This window comes from Acinonyx jubatus, chromosome C1 (assembly GCF_027475565.1).
Source record: "Acinonyx jubatus isolate Ajub_Pintada_27869175 chromosome C1, VMU_Ajub_asm_v1.0, whole genome shotgun sequence".
NCBI classification, from domain to species: Eukaryota; Metazoa; Chordata; class Mammalia; order Carnivora; family Felidae; genus Acinonyx; species Acinonyx jubatus.
Genome location: NC_069381.1, coordinates 154572747 through 154600660, shown reverse-complemented (window position 1 = coordinate 154600660; position 27914 = coordinate 154572747). Strand labels below are relative to the sequence as shown.

Sequence of the window (27914 nt, the reverse complement as noted above, 5' to 3'; positions counted from 1 at the left end):
GTTCTGTAATTCTTTTAAACATAATCATTTTTCTCTTAGACCTGAGGAGAATTAATGGAGGAATGCAGCCAAGTTAAGTGTTGTCTGATGTTCTCAGTGGACAAAATAGGACAAAAGTGGTACAATTCCCAGCTTTGAAGCTTGCTTTTACGTTCTTAGCACAGAGCTGTCTGAAGAGTGTGATCAGATTGGTGGGTGGAGGTTGAGAACTGTGACACATGCTGGTCATTACTCCTCTAATAGCAGAATACCCTAGACCCCCAAGGAAAATCCGAAAATAGATTATAGTGATACCATCTTTGTGGATAGATTTCCCCAGTTTTTTTGGAATGATCTGTAACATTTCACCCATGTGCTCATACTGTCATGTTGGTGATTCATCTGAAATAAGTGAGCCCAGTGTTATTAGACAATAACCTACATCTGGATACTGTTTTCAGACTTTTGTTATTCTTTTAACTGGCCTACATCATTATTTCACTCAGTTCTGAGATGGTAAATCAGGGCTGATTTACCCGATTAGATTTTATTTGGGGGCTGAAATAGTTGAGTGGATACAGTGGTACAGAAAGTACCATCTGTATTTGTTTCAATTTTTTCCTAGGCAAATACTGGAAAAATTTAGGTTTAAAAAAAATGAGGATAAAAAAAGTTTAAATAATTTTACTGATTAAAAAGTTAATACATTCTTACTGGAAAAAATTTGGCAGTCCAAACAAGAATAAAGAGAATAATCATTCATAATCTCATTAGCCACAGACAATCCCTGTTAAGGTTTTAGTGTAGTTACATTACTCTTTTCTCTGTATACATATTAAAAAAAAAACAATTTTAATGTTTTTATTTATTTTTGAGAGGGAGAGAGAGAGAGAGACCAAGCATGAGCGGGGTAGGGGCAGAGAGAGATGGGGACACAGAATTCGAAGCAGGCTCCAGGCTGAGCTGTCGGCACAGAGCCAGATGCGAGGCTGGAACTTGTGAACCATGAGATCCTGACCTGAGCCGAAGTTGGACGCTTAACCGACTGAGCCACCCAGGCGCCCCAGTCTATATACGTATTTTTAACATACTTAAGATTAGGGTGTGTGTGTGCATACATACTTGCTTTTGTTAGCAGAAAATGTAAAGTTGAGACGGAAACAATTGAAATGAACTTTCAGAGAAAGAGTGCTAAAGCAGCGCTTCCATCTGGTTTTTCTGTATTATTTTTTCGTATTTCTTGTTTTCTTTCTTCCCCCACTCCTTCATGTTTCCCACCCAGCTCCAAAATCATATTGCTGATCCCAGCCTGCTATCCTGTCCTGCGGGACTCTGCTAGGACTTTGGAACTCTCCCACTTTCTTCTGTTTGCTGTTTTCCTCCACAAACAATAAACTGTCACTGTAATCCTTCATGTATTCACACATCTGAAAGTGTTTGAGAGGAGTCTTGGCATGTATAACATTTGCATAAATTAAGGCTAATTTATGCATTAATGAGGTTTATGCCTTTTATAGGTCAATAGTTTACTACAAATTGTATTCTTTTTTAAAGCAAGTAATTTTGATGTTAGTGTGAACGAATGGAATTTTTACCTTTTTTATTTGAAGCTGTATTTTGATTTGGTTTTGTCCCCCTCCAAAAGCAGCGTGGCCTTTTGCTCTCTGGTTATGGTTTTTAGTAACTCGTACTCTGGCTGTCTTTCAGTGTCTTACTGTCTCAATTTGGCCAAGCCTTTAAGCAATATTCTGTAGGTTTTCTCAGTAAGAAAAGAGAAAAGGAAATCATGTGTTACCTTCTGGGATGGTGTGGATTTATTTTTAGGGTTGGCAGTGTGTTAATAGAAGCCTTGAGTAGGGGCGGTTCCTTACTCATGAATGACCTGTGCACATGAACTGCTGCTCTGGCCCCCGCCCCCACGCACATTCCCAGCCAGAGCCCCGGCCCTCGCTAACCCTGTGCTGGAGCTACGTGCTCCTCCAGGCTGTGTGAGAGCCAGTTCCCAGAAGTTCTGTCCTGGCCGCTTTGGGAGATCATTCTTAACACACAGAACAGATTTTGTAAGTTCTGTCAATGGAATAACAGAAAGGTGAAAGGGCACATTGAGCAGATTTGCAAAGGGAAATGAATACTTTTAGCACACACTTTCTGGAAGGTTAAAATCATGGGAAAAGCATGTTTGTACCTAAATCAAGGATGGTGTTTGTGAGAGATTAAAGACTCGACTGTAGCCATTGCTGTACTGAGATTCTGTCTTGGTGTTTGTTTCTGCTGCAGGTGTTAATGTTGACTTTGCAGAATGATCCACCCACTTTAGAAACAGGAGTAGAGGATAAGGAAATGATGAAAAAGTACGGCAAGTCCTTTAGGAAATTACTTTCCCTGTGTCTTCAGAAAGATCCTTCTAAAAGGTATGTCACACTTAGTGGATGAGTTAATAATGACCTGGTTTGAATCACCACAAAGCGTTGTTTGTGCATGGGAAAAGGCTGTGTGAGGACACCTGAAAGGTACTGCTAGTTCAAGGGAAATCCTGCTCTGGCCCCTGGTTTCCAACCTGTTAGTGGAAGACAGGGCAGGTCCAAGAGGGAGAGAAGTGAGTGAGGATGAAGGAGAGGCGGAGGAACATTTTTAGTGTTAATAAGATTCACTGTGTTTGTTAGGTGTGGGCTCTGTCATCAAAGGAAATGAAATAAAACAGAAATCAAAAGAAATTGGCAGTGGTGCACTCAGAAGCTGAGCTAATATTCTGCACTGTGTAGGTTGAGCTGACCTCTCAGGATTTGAATATCCTGCTAGCTCCAGTCTAAACCAGGCAGAGCTATTGAATTTTGCATGAGCTTCCTTTTAGTTGCAGAACAAGTTGTGCTGTTTAAAAGATTATCAGTAAAGAAGATTAAGATTTTTGCATTAGAAACATTAATCATATAAACAGAAGCAAAAGGTTTGAAATCAACGTTAGTGTTTCCTCTTTATTCTTCGGTTGTTGCCTTGCTCCGTAGCATGTCTGTTTTCTGAGTTTGTTTCTTCCTTCTTAATTTCTGTGACTTTGAAATATCCTGGCAAGTCATAATATAGTTCAGCATCTTTTATCTCTTAAAGAAGAAAGTGACGTGAGCCCCACAGGCCTTGCCTGGGTAGAGTCCCTTTGTAGAGCTTGGTTGTGTGTGGTACCCTCCTGGCATACAGTCAGCCTGGACGACAGACCCGGAGAGGCCTCTGAGGATTTACTGGCCACCTTCTCCACCCAGGGGCTCAATTTGATACTTAGATTTGAAAACATAAATGCTGGCTTCTCTCCAGAAGCTTTCTGTTTCAGGGAAGGACCTTGCTTTTGGACGGAGGGATTCCTGTATTCCTAAATCCTTTATGAAACTTCAGTTGTGTGTTTTTGTTTTTTTTTATCTTTGCACAGTACTCTATTGTTTGAGTCAGAAACCCTTCTCTAGATTAAACATAATTTCCATTATTTTACCCGTTCTTCATAGCTACTCTCATCATTCCTTTACATTTTACTGAATTCGCCTTGAATCTTTTATCAGTCACCATTCATCCCCATGATGGGAGATCTGAAGACTGTTTGCTATTAAGCATCTTTAAATTATTTATTATAAAAGGGATAGTTGTTTTGTCACACCAATAGGCCAGTAGGCTATTTTTGCTTCAACATCTTAGTTGCCCTTTGTATTTGATTTGTAGGGCTTGTTTTTCCTCCCTAGTTATACTACTCTTTCATTGAGCTTACTTCTTCACTCTCCTATTGGGTGAGAATGCTCTTAGATTCTAATTGTGTTCTGCAACACTTGTTTGTCTTCCCTTTCTTTTTGGTGTCCTCGCCAAACATAAATTTTTGGCATCACCAGGGAAACAATTTGATCCTCCAAAGCCCAGTGAGAGAAGTATTTGTCTTCCCAGTTAGCACTGCATTACTGTGGTTGGTCTTTGTGATTCTCACACTAGTTGAGATCCCACCTAGTGGTGATGATTTGTAATGTCACCCAACTTCAGCCCTTTTGGAAAAAATACTGTAGGGTAGAATCACGGGTATACTTAATGATACAATAGATTTCTTTAGGAGGTTTGTAACTTAGGATAAATTAGATTATTATACACTATATTTAATTAACTGTCCTTATTTCTTAATTATCTTGAAAGTCTTCCCAAGTGTTAACTATATGAACTCAAATAATAGGTTCCCACCACCCCACTAAAAAAAAAAAAAAAAAAAATCTCAATTAGAGCCTTGCATCATATATTTGAATTCTTACAAAGTCTTTCCCTCAGAGTGCTCTGTTAGGAACTTACCGATTTACAAAGTATTAATAGTTTAAGGATTTCTTTTAGATGTTTACATTATAACATAATCTAATCTCACTATTGTGCAGTTGTCCTCCGTGACAGAGTGTCAGTGGTGCACCAAGTTTTTAGGGGACTCTTTTTTGTTGTTGTTGTTAATTGAAGCATAATTAACATACATAACTAACATTATATTAATTTCCGGTGTACCATACAGTGATTCAACAACTCTGTACGTTACTCGGTGTTCATCACGATAAATATACTTAGACCCCTTCACCTATTTCACCCATCCCTACACCCACCTCCCCTATGACAACCAGCAGTTTGTTCTCTGTATTTAAGAGTCTGTTTTATTTGGTTTTCTTGTTTTGTTTCTTAAATTCCACATACGAGTGAAATCATATGGTTACATGTCATTCTTTGACTGACTTATTTCACTCAGCATTATACCTTCTACGTCCATCCATATTGTTGCAAATGGCAAAATCTCATTCTTTTTTATGGTCGAGTAACATTCTATTGTATTCATATACCACATCTTCTTTATCCATTTACCTATCAGTGGACACCTGGGTTGCTTCCATATCTTGGCTATTGTAAATAATGCTGCAATAAACATAGGGGTACGTATATCTTTTTGAATTCGTGTTTTCTTTGGGTAAGTACCCAGCAGTGGAGTTACTTGATCATATGGTAGTTCTATTTTTAAGTTTTTCAGGAACCTCCATTCTGTTTTCCACTGTGGCCACACTAATAGTGTTCTCACTAATAGTGTGTGAGGGTTCCTTTTTCCCCACATCCTCGCCAACACTCTTTTTTTTTTTTTTTTTTTTTTTTTTTTTACCTTTTGACTAGTCATTCAGACTGGTGTAAGGTGATATTTCACTGTGGCTTTTTAAAAATTTAATTAAATTAATTAAAAAAAATTTTTTTAATGTTTATTTATTTTTGAGAGAGACAGAGACAGAGCACGAGCACGGGAGGAGCAGAGAGGAGGGAGACACAGAATCTGAAACAGGCTTCAGGCTCTGAGCAGTCAGCACAGAGCCCGACACGGGGCTCAGACTCACAAACTGTGAGATCATGACCTGAGCCGAAGCCAGATGCTCAACCGACTGAGCCACCCAGGCACCCCATAATTTAATTAATTTTTTTAAGTAGACTCTCCTCCAACATGGGACTCAAACTCGCAACCCCGGGATCAAGAGTCGCATACTCTACTGACTGAACCTTCCAGGCTCTTTCATTGTGGTTTTGATTTGTGCTTCCCTAGTGATGGGTGATGTTGAACATCTTTTCATATGTCTGTTGGCCATCTGTATGTCTTAGTTGGAAAAATGTCTGTTCAGGCCCTCTGCCCATTTCTTAATAGCAGCTTCTCAGGTGACTCTCTTGCTCTCTCTCTCTCTCTCTCTCTCTCTCTCTCTCTTTTTTAAATGAAATGACATGGATGTGGGAAGTTTTGAGGAAAAAAAAGATTGATGAAATATGAGAATGGGAATAAACAATATTGTTGAATTATTATATAGGGTGCAGCTTTAAAATATGTATTCATTACTAAATAAGTAAACATTTTAATTGCTACACAAACCTGAAAGAAACCATGACTATTTCCTGTCTTCTCTGCCTTTGCTTATGTTATCCAAAGGCTCTTCCTCTTCCTCTATATTCCTTGAACCTCTTTTAACACTTACTTGAAAGTCCTCATCTTCTTAGAGTTAGGTAAATCTGGGTGAGATTCCTAGCTCTACTTTATCATCATCTACATGACTCAATTCCCTTTTCTGTAAAATGAGCCTAATAACATCTACTTCATAAGATTGTCATGGGCATGGAATATGATAATTCACTTAAAGAGGATAACACAGTACCTAGGGGTTCCTAAGTATTCAGGAAATTGGGATTGCTGTTCACCATTTGCTGTTTTCTTCCAAACTGAGTGGAATTATTACAACTCTTAGTTTTCCTGCAGTATGTTAGAGATATGTCTCTTGTATACTTACCACATTATGTAAATTTATTGACTTACACATCCAATTTCCTCATAGGTTTGTAAGTTTTTTAGAAGTGTCATTCATCTTTATGTCTTTGTGTCCACAGTGTTGGGTCTGTATTACATATTTGATATTTCTTGAGCAACTGGAGACAACTGGGAGCTTGCAATTTGGGAATGATTTGGACTCACTGACGAGTGTTTTAGAAACAAACCAGATTCAAGTGGGTTGAGGAGTAAATGCAAGATTTTTGATAATTTTTATTGATTCTGCATATAGTCATCTACTTATAATTTAAAAGCAGTTGATAGGTACCAAAACCCTGGTCTTGTTGAGTTCCTTTTTTTTTTTTTTAAAGTTTTAATTTATTTTGAGAGGGAGAATGGGAGTGGGGGGAGAGAGAGAGAACGCACATGCACACGTGCATGGGTGGGGTAGGGGCAGAGAGGGAGAGAGGAAGACAGGGAATCCTAAGCAGGTTCCTCACTGTCAGCTCAGACCTTGATGTGGGGCTCAAAACGCATGAACCGTGAGATCATGACCAGGGCTGAAACCTAGAGTTGTATACTTATCCTACTGAACCACCCAGGCGCCCCATGCTGAGTACCTTTTTGGCAACAGACAGAAACTTATCACAGGGGAACAGTGACCAGGACAGATTCAGTCCCATGTAGGAGCCCTCAGGCTAGCTGAGAATAAGCTGCATTTTCAGCCAACCTTGAGAGCTCATGGAACTTTCCTAATAAAAGAGAGCTGGGGTGTTGGAGCTATTTGCCTCATCCAAGTCCATGCTCTGCATTGGCATAGACTAAGAGGTGCTTATATTTGCAATGCACAACATTTTGCTATTTCTTAAAAAATGAGCCTTAATCTTTTAGATTACATACTTCATATGGATGGCAACTATAAAAAGAACCAGTATTTTCTTTGAGCCACAAGAGGGTGGATGTCACATAGATAATTTCATTAGAAGTGAATAAAACTTGAATATTTCTTTTGTGGGGGAGGGGAGACTGAGAGATACAGCTCTGCCTGAGGTCAATGAGATGTTAGCAATTATAATGCACATTGTTAGAACTACTTAAACTATATCATGTTCATCCTGAATCCTTTGAAAATTATTTTAAGTCTCAGTGGACTTTGGTTCATCCATATGTATTAACTGAATCCTTTAAGATATTTTCTCCTGAGAATGTTGGTACTTGCAGACTACTGCATTGTTTTTAAGGATTTAAAATTAAATCATCATTCACAGCCTGTACCATTATTTGGGTTGCTGGTATAACATTTTAGCTTTCCTCATAAAACAGTATCTGTATTTATATTATGTTGTATTATTTGAAAATTGTTAGCAGCCATGTCAGATATAACATGCTTGCAGAATTCTTTTTCTTATGTGGTACTCAGCTAAGAGGCAGGCAGCACTGATGGTTCCATATTAATCCTGTACTGGTGGTTGCTATAGCATAAAACTAAAACAAACACAAAAGCAAACAAAACACAGAAAACCTAAAGTCAGATGGGCAGCATGCACCTTACCTTCTCTTGTACCTTCTATCACTTTCTTCCTCCCTCATTTTCCCGTTCTTTCCAGTTCCGTTTTCCCATACTTTCTTATGGAGATAGCTTGGCACTTGTATGATTCTAACCCCCAAGCTATAGGCACTTGAGTTATTTTGAGCACATAAAGAACCTGCAATTTAGTTATTCTCTGTGTGGAGTAGACCTATTATTTTGTATGACCCATATGAGCTATTAACATAAATCCTAAGCCTGTACAAAGAAGAATATGGCTCCTTTAAACCATTTCTCATTTCTTATGTGATTGAGTGTATTTATTGATGAAGGCTAAGAATGGAGAGTGCAGAGAAAGAAGTTTTCTTTGTGGCACGCTTTTCCCCTTAACAGTTTTGGTCACCATAGAAATGACCTTGCTGGGGAAGGGAAGGTATTTTCCCAGGCGTGTATCTCCAGGCATGTCTGGCATTCCCTAGCCTTCTCTCTACATTGGTCCTACACCTCACCCTTAGTTTGTGGAAGGAGGAGGCAAGGTGCAGAGGAGCAAGGGGGGGCATGTGGCTCTCCACTTTTGGACCTCCGCTGTGCATGGACTTACCCCTTTCTGTTTTTGTTTGTTTCGTTGTTTGTTAGCATGAGTCTTGTTTTCATTACATCATTCTCCTGTTCCCTACTCTATTGAACAGATGCTTAGAATTCAGTGTTGACTAAATTTGGCTTTAGAAGTTGTAGTTTCTCTGTCTGACTGTCTAGTAGCATCACTTCTACCTTGTATTTGATTATGTTATAGAATTGAGCTATGGCAGTTTTCTGGTCTGTGCTGGGCATTGGGGATATAAAAAATGAATACCATGTGGTCCTTTGTCTGAAAGGGCTTATAACCTAGTGGGGTGGAGGCGGGAAGACCTAGGAACAGGTAATTACAGAATAGGAGTGTGTGGGTAGATTGGTGTGTGAGCACTGAGTAGGGAGCAATGGATATGTACTTGTAGGAGCTGATAAAAGTATCTCTGAAGATGGTGACATTTAAACTGGTTCTTGACTGATGAGCAAGGCTGTGCCAGTTGGTTACAAAAAATTTTGGAGCAAGAAAAGCAGCATGTACTTTGTCATGAAAGAGCAGAGTGGGAGCAGGGTGGGAACATCCGTGTAGCCGGAGGACAGAGTTCATGTGGGGTGCGGTGGGAAATGAAGATGGAGGGAGCCAGCACCTCTCAGCCCACTGAAGTCCGTGAGGATGGATAAGAATTGGGTTTTTACAGAAGCCACCTCTGGAGCAGGGTGGGTGCTGGGCCAGAACGAAGAAGAGAGAAGTAGCGGAGAGACTGGCTGGGGGGCTGTTGTAACTGAATTGACCAAAGGCGATGAGAGTTTTCGACCAAATCGGTGACCTGGAGTCTCTTGCTCATCTTGCTTTTCTTGGGTTTCTTAAAAAAGTTCAGTCTAACTTATTTTGTACGCCCCTTGGTTTTTAAGATTTTATTTCATGTTACGAGGTGCCAAACACAACACCAAGTCTCCGCGCGGTGTGTAACGGTCGTCCTTAGGTTTTCTGTGCAGCCCTCTCCTCCCGCCACAGCTCCGCTGTAGCGCTTCCACGCTCTGACGTCCCTCTTACAGCCTCACCGCACTCGCTAATTCTTATCTGCTAGATTATTAAGTTGCTGAAGGTAGTATTTGCGTCTGTCGTATTCACTGCGGCATGCCTAGCACCTAGCGCGACGCCTGACAAGTAGTAGGTGCTTAATAAATAGTTACAGGGAGGTTGAAGGATGAATTGGAGTAGCTGGAGGCCAGACACCTTGCCGATGATCAGTAAGAGCGCACGTTAAAATAACAGCCACGGTTAAATCACGTAAAATAGCAGTATCATTTTTAGTTCTGCTGCCTGTTTAACAAGGTATGGACTCATGAATCTGGATAAGCTCGCTGAGGGGATGTGGCACACAGACCGTCAATCATGGCCCACCTGTTGTTTAGACCTTTATTTACTCAAAGCAGTTACCAATTAACAGCTGTGTATTGCAGTGGATGTGGTGATTCGGAATTCTTTGTCAGGCACTTCTAACCAGTGTTCCACTTGAGGCTGAGGGAAAGAGCAATAACAATTTGAATAGAAAATTGCTCTGCAAAGAAATGTGGTTTATGGCCCCTGTAGACTTACGTAGTTTCTAGAGCGATGCACTTAAAAACGTTGCCTAAGTCGTACGTATCCTTTGGTTCAGTCCCTGGAAACGTTTTAATGGAGCTTCCTGGTTCCCAAGCAGTGGTTTCCGATCTTTTCAAGTATGAGGACTCCTTAAAAAAAATTTTTTTTAATGTTGATTTATTTTTGAGAGACAGAACGTGAGCAAGGGAGGGGCAGAGAGAGAGGGAGACGCAGAATCTGAAGCAGGTTCCAGGCTCTGAGCTGTCAGCACAGAGCCCGATGTGGGGCTCAAACTCACAGCTGTGAGATCAATGACCTGAGCAGAAGTCAGATGCTTAACTGCCAGGCACCCCATGAGGACTCCTTTTATTTTATTTTATTTTATTTATTTAGAACGTTTATTTATTTTTGAGACAGAGACAGAGCATGAACGGGGGAGGGTCAGAGAGAGGGAGACACAGAATCTGAAACAGGCTCCAGGCTCTGAGCTGTCAGCACAGAGCCCGATGCGGGGCTTGAACTCACGGACCGTGAGATCATGACCTGAGCCGAAGTCGGACGCTTAACCGACCAAGCCACCCAGGCGCCCCAAGAGGACTCCTTTTAAACTTGCACCCTTCTCAACACAGTACTATTTGTACCTTCAGTAATCACGGCCTGAATGAATACCTCAAAATATTCAGTAACGCTTCCCTCTCACCTCCCCAGTTTTGTTTTTTTTTTATGAAAAATTTTAAATACACAAAGGTGAAAAAAAATAGTACAGTGTTTGCTTCTATAACACCACCTGGAAGCAGTAGTCACGAATATTTTCTGTATCTGATGTGTGTATTTATCTACATTTTATTTGCTGAACAGTTTGAAAGTGAGTAACAGACTTTAATAGTTCAGCTTGCATTCCCTGCAAATAAAAATGTGTTTCCTCATAGCCACAATACTTTTCCACACCCAAGAAAATGACCAATAATTCCTTAAAATCATCTTAATGATCTAGCCTATTCACATAGTCTCTAATTATTTCCAAATGTCTTTTGTTGTTTCTCTCCCTTCCCCTTCAAACACAGGATTTAGGCAAGGGTCTCCTGTGGCATTTGGTTTTGTTTCTTTAAGTCCCTTTTAATGTGGAACAGTCCCCTCCCTTCTCTCCTTTTCCACTTATGACACTGACTTTTTGAAGAGATCAGGCTGGTTGGCTGATTGTCTCATACTCTGGATTTATCTGATTCTGTCTGCTTGGCTGCGTGTTTTAGAAGGAACTATTTTGGAAGAAAGCTATTCTTTATGGAAGAATGCCATTTAATAAAGGTAGAAGGAATGATAGAAGTAGGAAATCAGCATTCTGCCACCTGTTAGGAAATACTCATTTAAGACAAAGATGCTGAAATTGTTAGGGGAACAGAAAATTCCTACAATGCCGAACGAAGTATTACCCAGCAGAATGCTTGCCAATTGCCCTGGTGAAAACATACCTTGACAGTGGAGAGGTCTCAGGCCGGGGGGTCGTTGGTTAAACTTAGCATCACTCCCAGTGAGTTAACCTAACATCAGGCACCTCTGATGTGCCGTGGGGAGAAGTGCATGGTGTCATCTGTGAAGGATTCTTCCCCTAAATGCTTGATGCAATATAGTCAAGTTTTTAGATGTAACTTTTAGTTTATAGGAAGTACAGGATAGAGAAGCAAGTTAAATGACACCATGAGGAGCCAGACCAATCCAGTATTGCTTTTAAATGAATTTGCATTTTATGAATCACCCTCACATTTACCTTACCCCCCAGAGCCACTAGGGCATGTGCACTGCACTTGGTGGGCAGAGAGAGCTTGTCCACATGTTGCGGGCCCCTTGTGGTAACTGCTGCTCTTGGGAAATCCTAGGACACTGTAGACTATAGTTTCTTTGACAGGATCATATTGCAGCTTGCACGGCTTCTTAATAAATATAGGAATTTAGCTCACAGATGTGTCAGTCTGCCACCTTTAAGAAACACTGAATTCACTTAGTTGAAGTGTAAGGATGAAGGATGGAAAATTGATCGTGTCCTAAATATTTAACTTACAGCAATTTATGTGTTTTGCAGTAGAGTGGAAAGAACTGGAAAATCGGCACTGTTTGATTTGGTGCCAGCTTATGATTAATTTGTTTTCTGGTTTTGCTATTCCTGAAACTGGTTTTCCAGAAACATTCTGGGATTCAGTTGTTTCATCACGGCAGTGTATTTATTGAGTGGTCATTGTTTCAACTTTAATTTATTATTGATCTTTCAGGCCCACAGCAGCAGAACTTTTAAAATGCAAATTCTTCCAGAAAGCCAAGGTAACATGCTTAAAACCCCACGTAAATCTGCTATTTTGAAATCACTATGAATTTCTATGTGTGATATTTGGTGTTAAACTGTTGGGAATATTTATTTTGCAGAACAGAGAGTACCTGATTGAAAAGCTGCTTACAAGAACACCAGACATAGCCCAAAGAGCCAAAAAGGTAAGCATCAATAGTCTTTGTGACCCAGCATGGGCTCCTCCCCACCCGGGGATATGAAGCCCACAGACAAATAAGAAAAACATTGCCACATACTCAGGATGTGTTATTTAGAGGCTATCTGATTAGCAATTCCTCATATAGCTGCATTTTGCCTTTTGGCTATCTCTGGCTTGTTGTGAATGCATTTGTGGAAACAGTGTGAAACTTGAATGATTTCGTACTTTCATTTTTCAGCTTTGCTTAAAGAAGGTCGGAGGGGAGGGGATTGTGATGAGGTATGAACATTGGAGAGGTGAAAGATCCTTGAATATCTTTCTTTTGAATTTTGTAGAAGAGGGGGCAGTCATTTTGAAGCAGCTTGAAATGATGAAAACGAAAATCAAAATCTGTTTTCAATGGCTATCTTATTTTTAATCCGATTTTATTTACAAATTTAATGGTTATCGTGAGTATCTGGAATATTGGTTCTTTCCTCATCAAAGACCCTGGCCCCTCTTGTAGTTTACCTGATGTTAACTGAATTATGTTAATGATTACCTGCAAAAGTTTCCATTCTTGGTTTTAGATTTTTAAAATGGTGTGTATGTGTGAGTGTATTTATTTACGTATTTATCCAGAGTTTTATTTTTTTTGTAATTACTGATTTCATTATGGTATGAAACCTAACAAAATTTAACCTCTGGTTTGGTTTAATTTGGTTTTAAAATTATGTTAGATATTTATAATTTAAAGTATTTATGTAATCACAGATTTAGAAAGGAAGGTTCCTCCCCCTCCTTTTATGGTTAATAGTTATAGGAAAAGCCGATATGAATCTGAGGTATATGCTCTGAAATAAAACTGGCAGAGGAATATGCGTTCGAGATTGCATCTCATCATGCCTCGGTGAAGTAACTCTGAATGTTGCATTCCAGTCGTTGCCTTTCCTAAAGGCTCAGTAAGAAGTACATTTAGCGGATGCCTTAAAATTATTTGAAACAGATTTAAAAATAGATTTTAAGAAATGACCCACTGTGGGAAAGAAAAAAAAAAAAAGGAGCAGGGGTGCCTGGGTAGCTCAGTTGGTTGAGCTGCTGTCTCTTGATTTTGGCTCAGGTCATGATCCCAGGGTCGTGGACTCGAGCCCCCCATCAGGCTCCATGCCAAGCATGGAGTCTGCTTGGGATTCTCTTTCTCTCTCTCTCTCTCTCTCTCTCTCTCTCTCTCTGTCCCTCCCCCACCACCCCCCTCCTCTGCTCACATGCTCTCTCTCTCTCTCTAAAATAAATTAAAAAAAATAAAAAAGAAACAACCCACTCCGTGTAGGTGTGCGACTACCTCCCTGGGGCCAGCAGGATTCTCTCTGGGGTGTGGGATCTTAGCATGGGGCTTTTAAAAAAATTTTTTTTAAGTTTATTTATTTGTTTTGAGAGAGAGAGAGAGGGCATGCACACGTGCACACACATGAGCATGGGAGGGGCAGAGTAACCACCTAGGTGGTCCCAGCATGAGGCTTTTGATCAGGCATCTAAAGTGTTGAGTTGAAAAACACTGTTAGGGAGCCATTGGCTTGATCCATTTGTGAGGTCCTCAGAGAACATTTTTGTTGGTCTCTGCTTGTTTCACTGTTTTTTTCTGGTCTCATCCTGTAGCTGTTCCCTCAAGAGGGAGTTTGCCAGGTGTATTTTCTCTCCAGAGCTTTATTTAGCTTCACACCCCCCAGTCCCTCCCTGTCAGGTGGCCTGCCAGCCTCTCAGGTACAGTGGTTTTCCTCCCCTCCCAAACCTAATCTTCTTGTGTTCTGTGTTTCTGCCTGAGTTACCCAACCTCAGGACACTGGGATTATTTTTGTGTTTGAGACCTCCCTTTTCCCTGTCCTCCCTGTCTTCCTCCTTTCTATTCCTTCTTAGATGTTACCACAGGATTAACTTTCTGATCGTGTCACCTAATTGCTTAAAAGTGGTTCCCAAAATTAAAGATAACTCCAAGAGCAAATAAGTGAAAAATAAAGTTCCTATCAAATAGAGGCCAACCTCCATAGCCTCGAATTCATGGCACCCTTTCAACATCCAGCCTCACATTCTAAACTCCAGCTCAAGTCAACCACCTGTAGTTCTCACTCTGTCTACTTTCCTCACTAGCATATGCTTTCCTTTGAGAGTCTGTCATTTGGGAAAAGTGAAGAAACTCTCCAGGCTCTGGCTTTATTTTCTTTCTTTTTTTTTTCTTTTTTTTTTTTTTTAATTTTTATTTTTGGGACAGAGAGAGACAGAGCATGAACGGGCGAGGGGCAGAGAGAGAGGGAGACACAGAATCGTAAACAGGCTCCAGGCTCTGAGCCATCAGCCCAGAGCCCGACGCGGGGCTCGAACTCACGGACCACGAGATCGTGACCTGGCTGAAGTCGGATGCTTAACCGACTGTGCCACCCAGGCGCCCCTATTTTCTTTCTTTTAAAAAAATATTTAAGTTATCTATTACATGTTAGTGTTCTTTGCATTCCACATCCCATTTTGCATGTATCGTAAACAGTAAGCAGCTAGAGTTTGGGGGACCTGTGATATTTCAAGCATGTCTTCTGCCATTTACTTATTTCTGGGTTTTAGACTTAACTCTCAGGCTTGTTTTGTCATCCATCCCTTCAGGTGGAAGGTGGCTGCCCATCTTGGAGTCAGAGAAGTGTAAAGGGAGAATATGTTAGTTCTTTAAACATCATATAGAAAAGAGTGTGGGGCGCCTGGGTGGCTCAGTCGTTTGGTGTCCGACTTGGGCTTGTGTCATGATCTCACGGCTTGTGAGTCCGGGCCCCACGTCAGGCTCTGTGCTGACAGCCCAAAGTCTGGAGCCTACTTCGGATTCTGTATCTCCCCCTCTCTGCCCCTTCCCCAGCTCACACTCACACTCTGTCTGTGTCTGTCTGTCTGTCTGTCTGTCTCTCTCAAAAATAAATAAACATTAAAAAAATTAAAAAAAAAAAAGAGTGGCCCATAGTAATGTTATTCTTGCTCTCTAGCTTCATCAAGTCTGCTGTTTTCATGTTACAATTCTCATTTTAAAGTTTATTTATCCATTTTGAGAGAGAGGGAGAGAGAAAGAGAGAGTGTGCATGCAGGCAGAGAGAGAGAGGGAGAGAGAGAATACTAAGCAGACTCCAAGCTGTCAGCACAGTCCTGATGTGGGGCTTGATCTCATGAAGTGTGAGATTATAACCTGAACTGAAATCAAGAGTTGGTTGTTTAACCGACTAAGCCACCCAGCCACCCCTATTAATTCTCATTTTAAATTGCACCTTGGTTATTAGCCACACTCCTCTCCTTGCCCATAGGCTCCATGGCAGGTATGCTGACCAGAACATCAATCACAGTGCGTGTCTTGCTCATATCAAGTGCCCACAAATGTTTGCTAACTCAGTGAACACATATGCTTGAGTGTACCAAGGAAAGGCCATTTTTTTTTTTATTCACCTAAAATGCTTGACATACATTTGTTCCTAGGATTCCCGTTAATAGCAGACAAACCTCCCTCTCTCCTTGGTGTGCATGATGTTGGTAAGCGACTATGCTGTTCCTTATTTGAAACTTATCCTGCAGCCTTGGCCGCTTGGAAGTAAATATTATTTTAATCACCATGAGCATTGAAAACCTTTGTTGTAGGATGTCTTTGCTTGTCTTAGGTTCTTATAGTGTTTATGTATATCCAGTGTAAAAGTTGGTATGGGAGAGTTTTTCGTGTTGTGTCATCCATTTTTGGACTTCTCTTTATTGACATTCACTCAGCTGCTTATTTTCCTGGTTGATCATGTTCTAGTTTCCTGGTGTAGATTTGTTCCTCAGAGGCTACTTGTTGCTGTTGGTCTTTTGATTTTTGTCTCCTCAATTTGTTGTTTAAAAAATAGAAAAAACATGGGGAGCCTGGGTGGCTCAGTCGGTTGAGCATCTGCCTTTGGCTTAGGTCATGATCTCACAGTTTGTGAGTTCGAGCCCCACGTCGGGCTCTGTGCTGACAGCTCGGAGCCTGGAGCCTGCTTCGGATTCTGTGTCTCCCTCTGTCTCTGCCCCTCCCCCACTCGTGCTCTGTCTCTCTGTCCCTCTCTCAAAAATAAATAAACGTTATTTTTTTTTTAAATAGAAACAGAGAATCCATTGATATTACCAGTGTTTACATGGAAACTGGGCCTGTTGACCAAGTTCTGGACATTGAGGCAACCTGTGTTGATTTGAAATTTGTTATCATAAACAACAGTTTCGGCTTCTCCTCCCTAATAGTAACAAAAATTAAGAGATATTTTTAAATATGTGTTTTTTTTTAAACATGAATAATTCTCATATTTAAAAGAGAAAGGGGCCAATTGTAGCTGTCCTCACAGAGCCCACCAGCGCTGTCCTTTGGCACTAGAGAGGTAGAGGCCTGTCACATTCACGTTTGGCCAGAATGTGAAGCATTAGTCGGGGGCCATGGGTAGGTGATCTTGTCTTCATCCTGAGTGATTCCTCTAAATCAGAAAGAAAAAAAAAATCAGTGTGGCTTTCCTGGTGATTTAGTGACATAAAATGATTGTGTGTGTGTGTGTGGTCATTGCTGAAATTAGGCATATTTGTTTTTATCCTGGAGGCATAGTATTTGGTCCATTTGGGGCTCTTTTTTTGCTGACAGACAGTGTTGCTTAGGGATCATCTTGATTTTTGTTTACCCTAATTTTTCTCTGAAATGGAAATTCTGTCTGACTTCAGGCATGTGGTGAAGGATAATGAGAGATTTGGGGTTCCTGGACCACAAGATAGTCTGTGAATTCTAAATGAGAATGTGCTAATAATGACCCATGAGAACAAGGTTAAGTACACCTATAATTTCTTTTCAACTCTTCACCTATTCTTGTGCATGAGAAGAAAAGGCCTCATAGCTGTTAACTCCTTCTCATGTGACTGTTTAGGGGCTTGTCTCCAGCCGTCTTTAGGGGTTTGAATGCTTGAACGTGAGGTGTTCCACTGTGTGGGGAAGAGTGTACATCCTTCTGCCAGAAATGAATCTGATGCTTAGGGCTGTGTGCATTTTCTGTAGGACCATTTAAGTGTCAGAGTTGGTTTGTGTTTCTGCTTTATGTTAGTGATGCGAACATTGACTCACACCTTCTGTAGCTAAAACCCACTCTTGGCAGGAGAAGGGCAAAGAGTTAGTAGCTCTACAGATAACTAGATGCCAACTGCTTAACCAGAAAGCATATTGGCCAGAGAAGGGATGAAGTCGGGGAAGCGCCACACACTGTTGTTTCTGTGGCAGTTGCCGTGTTTTCATGGGAAGAGGAATCACTGGAGGGTTTTTATTGGAATTTTCTCAATTTTGAAATTGAGAAGTTACAAATGATTAGTCGCTGTCAGAGGGAAAGACATGTATCACTGCTGCATTTGGATGGAACAATTACGGATTGAAAAAAGTAGTGTGGTATTTGTGGGTCCCAGAATTTCTTGTATCAGGCTGTAAGTTTGGCTTCGTATTAAGGACCCGGGGAGTTGACTTCATCTGATCCTCCCATGTGCTTAGAAATAAATGGGTAGGAATTGTTACAGTTCATACTTATTTAATACTTAATGTGTGTTCATGATTTGTTCTTTCTGGTTTTACTTGTCATTTTGAAATAACTTTGGGCTTAGAAAAATTTACAAAAATAGCACAAAACATTTCTGTATTTTCTCTCTCTCTTTTGAAACATTTCAGAGTTATAGACATCATGCCTTTATCTTTAAATATTACTTCAGTGAACATTCCCTCAAAACAAGGGCATTCTCTTACAGAACAGTATAATTATCAAAATCAGGAAGCTAACATTGACACAGTGCTATTACTTAATGTTCAGATCTTATACAGATTTTGCCAGTTTTGCCACTGCTCATGTATCTGGCCCAGGGTCCAGTCCAGAATCGTATAGTTGTTGTCTACCTTTGTCTCCTTTCTTCTGGAATACACTTTACTTTTCTCTTACTGACAGTCACACTTTTGAAGAATACAGACCATTTATTGGGTAGAATGGCACTCAGTTGGGTTTTTTTCTGCTGTTTCTTTGTGATTACCTTCAGTTTATGCATTTTTTTTCCAGAAATACCTTGGAATGATGCTGTGTTCTTCTCAGCATAGCACGTTGAGAGCCACATGATGCCGGTTTATGCCGGTTTATTCCTTTACTGGTGATGTTAACTTTGGTCACACGTTTAAGGTGGCGCCTGCCAGCTTCTTCACTGTAATAAACACAATCACTTCTTAATAGGAGAAATAACATTTTTTTCATTATATTAAACATTAAAAGGTAAAGTGAACATACTTACTGTACAGGGTCCTTAGCCTTTTTTCAAGGAAAAAGGGTATATGCCACTGTGGTTGCTTTATGCTTTATGCCACTGTGGTTGTACATTCATAGGATATTAATGGTAAGAATTCCCTGTGATTTCTAACCAATGTTTTGCATAAGGAACACTTGACTAGAGTGTGATGTTTGGATTTAGCTAGGGAGTAGGAATGGTGTCTGGTCTGGAAGCAGCAGTAGCTGGATCTTTGTCCTTCACTGGGTGAGCTGGCTCATCTCTCTGAGCCCAGTGTGTCAAATGGAGCCAAGGACACTTACTGTGTGTTGCTGTGACGATGAGAGACGATCTGTGCAGGATGTCTAGCACTGTGTTTGACACATCGTGAGTGCTCAGTCCAACACAGGCTGCCGTGACTATCTTGTAAATAAGGAATGATTATTGTGGGTACATAGGTGGAAAATTTAGAAGTAGGCAGTGAAATAGGGAGCAAGGGGTGTCCTGGGAGTTGGGCAGGTGAAGTGGGTGATGAAGGTTGTTTCTTTTGCTGTTGGTCTGGATGGGATGGAGAAGAAGCCCATGGAAAAGTAAAGAAAGAAGGAGAAGGACAACAACCATTATTTCATTGCTGTTGCCTATTCACATCTTCATGTTTTCTTTTCTGCCCCAGCGAGGTGCTGGCAGTGGGCAAAAGCCAGCAAATTTACTGCAGCCAATCCTCTCTACCATGAGAAAGAAGCACTGTGTGCGTTTGTGCGTGTGTGTGTGTGTGTATGTGTGAGAAGACCAAAGAATATTGAGAATCAAATACACACAGCTGATACTCATTTACAGCTTTTAGATCACTTCTGCGTATGCTTCCTTATGTATTCTAAACAACCATGCCTGAAAACAGGTTGGGCAGCTATTATCGTTACACTTTGCAGTTGAAAGTGTGAGAGGTGAACTGACTTGTCCGAAGTCACAAGGCTAATTAGAGGCAGTTCTTATTTCTGGTTCTGTGCTCTTTCCACCAAATCATACCTCAGAAGGAAGAAGAGAAGCGAGAGGGTAGAAAGGAAACATAGATGGAGAAGGTGGGCAGTGTGAGAGGGTCTAAGTAGGAAAAGGGGAGGTGCCTTTGTCCTTCTCCCCAGCAGGTAGTCTTCCATGTAACAATGTAACACATGCCATTATTGAGCACCAGGAGATGCCATAAACATCATTGTAGGACTCTGAAGCTTGCCAGGGTTTCAGCAGATGTGGGGGGTGTAAGGTGATAAGTGGGCTTTGGAGATTCTGAAGGGAAGAGAGTTGGCTAGTGGGAGTTTGATAGCATCAACAGTTGTCACAGCCTGCCAGAAGCTCAGCTTCTCATTCATGAAATGGGGTAAGTAACGAAAGTAACGATACCTATGTGTGTTTTTCAGGTACGGCGTAGGAAGCGTGTGACACGGGGGTTGGTTGGCACAAAATAATAAATGGCACTAGTTATAATCATAGTGAGTTTTATTATTATAATCACACATATTGCTTTATTATTACAGTTTTATTATTATAATGTCATTATTGTTTTTGTAACGTTTTTGATTGCCGTACTGCGGGTACCACTGCTGCTGTTCTCGTTTCTGCAGCTGCTGTAATGGCTGCTGCCGTTACAACCATGCTACCAGTAATGGGCACTGAGGTGCAAGGAGATAGAGGACACAGCCCAGGCAGTGAAACTCCCCTTTCAGTGGGGAACACGGTGTAGGCAGCACAAGACGTACTCAAAGAGTAGCAGAGAATAGATGCCTTAGGATGTGGGCGCGGAATATGCACTGCCAGAGTGAGAAAGGTTGTGGAGCTGGTGGATGCAGGAACATGGGGAGAGGAGAGCGAGGAATCCATACATATTGTGTACCTTCATGCACCACGCTAGGCACTTGGCTTACATTTATGTCAATCACGCCTTGTAGTAACCAGTGAAGTCCTGAGTGACAGGACAGATAGGTGATTAAGAGTGGTTGAAAAAGAGTATACATATGTTGAAGTATGAGTGTAAAAGAGCATAAATATCGCCTGGTTTGTGATCGTTCAGTGTGTAGACCTGAAAATTAAGACCCAGATTGGACCTTGACTGCTTTGTCATACAGTGGGAGTCCAAAGCCAGCCAGCTTCCCAGTTTGCTTCCATTTAGACTCTTCTTTTCGTCAGTAAAGAGGGAGAATGATTCTGAGTTTCTACAAAATTGCTTTTTTTAATCTCCTGGAATATTATAGCTAATTCATAAGATATTGAAGGTTATATATTATCAAGAAACCAGAGAATAAATACCGTAAGGTGATTTCAAACGCTTGATGGATGGATTTTAATTTTGTTCCAAGTCTTTCCAGTAGAGGGCAGTGAAGGGCTTTAGTTCTGTGTGGCTGTTGCAGGCAAACTGGGCAAAAGTTTTTGGTTTTGTTGAAGGTCTCAGACTTGGAGTAGAAGAATCAAAGGATGTTAGGTACCTACTGAGCCATGAGTTCCAGACACCTTAGTCAATTGGAGTGTTTTGTTTTGTTTTGTTTTGTTTTTTGTTTTACTGGACAGGGGGGGTTGAAGGGCGAAGGTTTAAATACTTCTTATTACCATTTTCATTTGAAATTACATTTCTGTTAACAGATCAAAGTAACCTAACTTTTGTATTTTACGTAATTCGTGTCAAAAACAAAAAAAATTCAATTTTGACTGCAGGATTAAGATCTTCCAGTATTTTACAGTTTAACTTAGTACAGTTCTGGGTAGTTGCAAACTGTTTCTAGGAAGTTCCTTGGTTCCTGCAGTTCTCAGAGGGAACAAGGAGTCAAAGCATACGGTAACTGTGAGGGAGAAATGAACAGACCTCTATAACTGTCATCATGTATTTTGGCTTTAACAGAAAATACTGCTCTTGATTCAGGTCAGCCTGATGGTGCATGTTATGTTCTCTTACTACTTTTGATTCTTTTCCCCTTGTTTAAAAAACAACCAGACATATTGGTAGTATATCTTACTGAGGAGCTCACGTCCTCAAAGGGAGGAGGACTGTGGTGGTTGAGGATGTTATCTTTCCTACTTTAATACTGAGAAAAGTTGTCCAGAGAGGTTAAAATTATTGTCTTAACTGGGTCCGTAACTGAGACAGATATCCCTGAGAGTGTAAACTCATTAATATTTGCATTATTTTTACATTTTAAATGCATTTTAGTTCAGAATGTAGAGTTCATTTGCTCAGAAAAGTGCTTTTGGTCACTAGGGGGTGCTATCAGAATAGCTCATTTAGGAACCTGGAGTCAGGAATTGTTCACTAGTCTATAGAAACCCTGCAGTTATAGATTTCTTCCTTTGGCATCATGCCTGTAAGGAGCTTGGGCTGTGTTTGTGTTGGGGGTGAATTAGGCAGAGGTGAGGGTAGAGGAAGGAACAAAGGGAAAAACTATCATAATTTACTTTCAGTTCTGTTGACAAATTGAGTTAAAAACTGTATATATTTTGGGCAAGTGGCCTCTTTCTGGTGACATTGACTTAGAAGAAGAAAGGATCCATGGAGGAAATTGTGCTTTGCCAATCCTGGCAGCCCCAGTCACAGGGAACATCTGTATTTTAAGATTGAGGTGTCTTTTAAAGACACCAATTGCTCAAGAGAGTTTTTAAAACTTTTACAGATCTTGGAGACCCAGTTTTGGAAATTTAAAAATAATGACATACATTCTGAGAATATTGTAAAAGAGACTGTACAACTTTAGTGTGTAGAGAATGGATTGTTTCCTTTTACTGGAAATGAGTAGACAGAATCAGTGGCCCTATTTCACATCCAGTTAGATTTTTGACATCTGCGTGTTCACATGCATTTTGTGCTTCATTTTTACCTTTGGGAAATTTGCTAACTTTTTCCAAAGATTGAGTGCATCAGGTAACTTTGAAACTTAATTGGCATACATGGTGGCTGAGAGAAGTCCCTGACTGCCCGCTCATCTAGGGCTCGCTGAGCATCACTGATAATGTACGAGGTACTGACTCCTATTAAGGCGGTTTGCCTTTTATTCACCTTTACAGCTCACTCTAATACTAGCATACCATTTCTTTTAAAAAGTAGATGAACCATGAAGAATGGAAAGGAATTTGGAATTTGGCTCTAGTTGCAGCAACACAAGTATAAAAAGTTAGCAGATGCTTTTTTGATCTTGTCAAAACCCTAATGTGATTGTACCTTCTTTCTGGTTTCGAACCATTCAATGGCTTCTTGTCAATTATAGGGTAAGTTCCCACTTCTGCCACTGATGGGATGAGGTCCGCTCTCTTGTAGGACGAGGACCATACAAGGCTCCCTGTGTCTGGACAGCTCTCCAGCCTCTCCTTCGGCCACTTGCCACCTCACCCTTGACGCATCCTTACAGACTTACTGCTTCAGCTTTTCTACCAGTGCACTCCGGAAGTCCCACATGTGTTTTTCGTGGAGTTACATGTACTGGTCCCTCTGTTTAAGAGGCTTCTCCCTGAATTTGTATCTTTCCGAATTTAGCACCTGTTGTTTGAAGCTTTCTCATCCCATTCCCCCTACCCCACCCCAGCATCCAGATGTTTCATCAGTCTTTTCATCGGTGCCGCTTCTGTACCTGGGGCATCATCCCCCGGTTGCCCTTACCGCCGTTTGCTGTGACTTTCCTCACACATTTGCTTTCTGTACCAGACTGACCTTGCTGGGGTACAGGAATAGTGTCATTTTGTTCCTGTGTCCCCAGTACCCAGGACAGTATCTCAGTCCATCTGGAATTGAAGTTCAGGAAGCGAGATTGCAGTCACGATGATGGCTTTTATAGGAGTTGATGTGAGAGCATGAGGGGGAGGCCAAGCTAATCTTTTAGGTTTAAAGGAGAATAGTTTTGAAGTTTTTTAGCTGGTGCTATCTTCTTGTATTTTAGGATCAAGACTCAGAGATTATGTGCTTTTTTTTTTTTTTTAGCGTTTATTTATTTTTGAGAGAGAGAGACAGAGCATGAATGGGGGAGGGTCAGAGACAGGGAGACACAGAATCGGAAACAGGCTCCAGGCTCTGAGCTGTCAGCACAGAGCCCGACACGGGGCTCGAACTCACGGACCGCGAGATCATGACCTGAGCCGAAGTCGGCCGCTTAACTGACTGAGCCACCCAGGCGCCCCAGAGATTATCTGCTTTTAGTAGAACATCCTTTGTCATCTCCCACTTGATGAGAGTCTTGGATGAGCCAGTTAGCTTGACTCACCTTTGCCACTTTATCATGAAGTGGAATGGTTAGATTTTATTATCGAACACTTATGCACCCTCCACTTTGGGTTATTTGCCAGCATAAGTTTAGTCCCTAGCCTTTAGCATGTTCTATGTTGTCATTTTCTTTTCCCAGCCAGGGATGTACATAAGTTTTCCCATCTTTGGAAGCCATGTCTAATTAGGAAGATATTTTGAAACTAGACTTAAATTAGTTTTCAGTACTCTCTACTACTTTTGGATTACCTGTTACGTATCCCTGCATTTAAGGGAAACCATTTAAACTTAACTCTTTGGATCATGATCCTGAAATCTTTAAAGTGAATATGACATTTTGGAGAAGGGGAGGTGATAGAGATAGAAAGTAATGGAACTTTTGTGTGTATTGGGAAAGGAACACGTTTTATCCTCCTTCCTCCCTGCCCTCTCACACTGGTCATTCATGGTGTGGTGAGGCCAGCAGAGGGCATGGTACACATGCGTTAAAAATCCAGTGCTCCCAGGGGCACCTGGGTGGCTCAGTTGGTTGAGCTCCTGACTTTGGCCCAGGGCATGATCTCACAGTTCGTGAGTTTGAGCCCCCCATTGGGCTTTGTGCTGACAGCATGGAGCCTGGAGCCTGCGTCAGGTTGTCTTTCTCTCTCTCTCTCTCTTTCTCTGCCCCACTTCTCATGTTCTCTCTCTCTCCAAAATAAATAAACATTAAAAAAAAAAACAACAACAAAACCAACAGTGTTCCTGGGGGAGGGGGGGCTGTGCTTGTTTTATGTTAATTAAATTTGATTGATAGAATAAAGATGCATTGTTTTATTGTGTTTTTTTTTAAAAAGGCCAGAATACATGTATTTTGTAATTTCTTTTTACTTTGAAATTAAGTAGTTTTAAAACAAATTAAAATTCAAGAGCTCAGTTAAAGTTGTACTTTGATACAGGATTTTCTAGGCTCCCCATTAAATTACTTCTCACAAATTCAAATACTCATTTAGAAGAGCATATAATAACTTTTAATTGTTTTTCTCACGTATGGAAAGGAAAGAAGTCATTGTACAACTTATGAAATAGTAATAGAGCCAAGAAATTCAAATAACAGTCTTTAATCCAAATTTAAAAGGCCATTTGAAATTGTTTTGGCTGTGTTGCACCCACTTTGTTAGCTGATGAGTTCGGTTAGTGAGGAACCGGGAGGGTCCTGTGTTACCCAGGCTGGAAGGGCTCCCTCGGTGGATAAGGGCAAAGTGCTGAGAGGTGGGCTTTTCTCTGTGACTTTGTGGAAAGTGGTAGGAGGTAGGAAGAGGAAAGTGAGAGACGAAGCCTAGAAAGAAGTGGAAAAGGCCCAAAAGGAAATGGAAATCTTGGTCAGGAAGATGGGATCCACAAAAGTCTGTGCTGAAAAGTAAGTCTAAGCGTGGGTGCTTCAGACAGGCCCCAGCTAGACCCTGGCTCTGCCACTTGCTTACAGAGTGACCTGGGGCATCAGCTAACCACCCCCACCCTGCCTGGCCTCATCTGTGAAATGCAGATGGTTCAGTGGCTTCTCATTGATCCTCTAGAGCGAAGAGTGAATCATGAACTGGGCCTCCAGTGCTTGCCCTGGTCTAGTCCCTTCCTTATCCTTAAGACTTCTCTCGGTATTCTCCACCCCCGCGCCCCCACTCTCCATGTGTCTGTTTGCCCAAGGATCCTGCGCAGGCTGCTTTCTTCTCTGCATAGGAAGTATCAGCCCCCTCCATCCTCAGCAGACTTCACTTTCAGGTCACAGAGGGCTTCCTGCAGAAAGCAAAATTGGAACCGTGCTGTATTCATTGTTCTGTGACTCCCCCTGTGTTTTCATGTCCACCTGTGACATCTTTTTGTGTCAGGAAACAGAAATTTACTAAGTTAGGTTTAATGACTGTATGATGTTCTATAAGAATGACTAATCAGTTCTTTCTTGTTGGACATTTAGATTGTTTCCAATTTTTTTCACTGTTAACCATACCGAGATGAACATCATTGTGCAATGCACTGTTGCATCCAGTGTTACTTATTTTGTTAGGATATGTTCCTGGGAATAGAATTGCTTGGTCGAAGAGTAAATGCGTTATAATTATTGATGCATATTAGCTTACTAATGTTTAAAATGGTAAGCATTGTATTTCAGATCCCGGCCTGAGTCTCAGGTCTGTCACCTGTACAATAATGTATTACTCACACACACACGCACATGCATATTCTTAGCTCAGTGCCTGGCATACAGTATTTAATATTATTATTTACTTTTGCTATTGAAATGTTATCCATATACATTTATTTTATTTTCCCTTTTTGTGTAGATCTTCAGTTAACTGTTTTGCAGAGAGCATCCCAGGTCTTCTGGCAGTTTTGCAACCTTGAGACTTTCAGTAGCTTTAGGAGGGATTAGAATGAACCATGTACTAAAAGCTGATCGATATGAAGCCTATTATGGAGGTCCCAGCTTGGGTTCCTGAACTCTTAGGGCCATTAAGTGTACTTAGGAGAGAGCCATCGGTGGTGAAAAGTATGGGGAGCCCTACTGTTCTGCAGCGTGTTCTTAGTTAAGGAATTATTTTCAGTGTGTGAGGACGGGGCTAAGTGTGCAGTGTTACGAGGTGTTTTTGCTCAATATTCTGTCACTGCAGTCTCTGTGTCCAGAACAAATGATAAACCAGCTGCCAGCCTGAGAAATGATCCAGCCATTTTCATCATCCCTTAGTTTATGGTTTTCGAGCGCTCATTATGGAGGTCCGACGTCAGCCGTCTGTGCTGTGGCAGGCATTGGTCCTGCCCGGTGTCACAGTCAAAGGACAGCACCCAACATTTTGGGTGCTGAGCTTTTCCTTTTTGTTTATTTTATTTTTAATTTTTTATATTTGATTCCTATTTATTTTATTTTGTTATGTACTCGTGTCCTGGTTCAGATCCTTTATGATCTTAACCAGTTACAGCTTTTAGAGTTGGGAACCCCATTTTTTGTTTCTTCTGTTCCGAATCATCACATAGGATGTTTTTAAGAAGTACAACCTTGAGATTATATCCTCACTGCCCCTTGTCTGGCTTTGAACCTTGGGTGAGTCTCCCACCGTCTCTGAGACTCCATCTCCTCACCTTCCCACCTGCCGAGGGTTTTTGTGATGTTTAAATGCAACAGTTTATATCAAATCCTTATGCAGTATCTGTGATATAACAGGGATGCCACTCGTGTGTTTTTTGCCTTTCCCTTTCCCTCATTGTGTCTCAGGAAATGTTCTATAAGGAAGGAGTTGTGTGTTATACAAGTGAGCCTAAGGAAGTATTTAAATGTCATGTGAGGATTGTCTTTTATTTTCTTAAGGAAATTAAAGTCTGAGGTTAGTGATTTCACCTTGTGCTTTCCTTCTTTCTTCCTGTCTCCACAGAGCCCCAGAAGCGAACCCTTGTTCTTCAAATAGAACTGTTTGTTCTTGCTCCTCCGCCAGCACTCACAGGCTTAGTCGTTTCCTTAAGGACCTCAATTGACTCAAGTTTATTTAGAACTGTGTTATTCGTTTCTGTTTTCATTGTAAGATTCCAGATTTCTTCATTTATTTATGGATTTTAAAGTTATAATTAGAAAGGCTCCCCATTTAATGTATTTTTTAACAGATATCATTAATTTATCTGTTAGAACTGTTAAAACCCAAAATTCAGCTGAGTACGTTTGAAGACCTAATTGGCTTTATTAAGCAATCCGTGAGTCAGGCAGCTTTCCATCTAGCAAGTAGAGAGATGCTTAGGAGTTGTTATGAATGGAAGATTTTTATGGGAAAGAGGGTGGGGCAAGGAGTTATTGGCAAAATCAAAGAAAGGATTGTTTTAGGCAAGGTCACCTTCCCTTAGGGGGAAGGGCAGAGGGTCTTACTAGGTGGCTTACCTCATCTTCCTTTGCGGGATGGAGAGGACCCACGTGACAGATTACCTCATTGGTGCTGACCGGAAAATTCCCACTGCCTGGGTAAGACTGCATTTTCGAGGGAGGT

General features: G+C 41.0%; 1 protein-coding gene across 5 annotated transcripts in view; it reads left to right on the top strand.

Annotated features, from left to right (window-relative positions):
- The window catches only part of STK39 (serine/threonine kinase 39), a 313579-nt gene that overhangs the window by 105866 nt on the left and 179799 nt on the right, over positions 1-27914 (top strand). For all 5 annotated transcript variants that reach the window (XM_053215228.1, XM_053215229.1, XM_053215231.1 and 2 more), the window contains 3 exons: positions 2257-2390; positions 12204-12252; positions 12355-12420. In XM_053215228.1, the coding sequence (XP_053071203.1) occupies positions 2257-2390; positions 12204-12252; positions 12355-12420 (249 nt within the window). The remainder of the gene's footprint in view (positions 1-2256; positions 2391-12203; positions 12253-12354; positions 12421-27914) is intronic.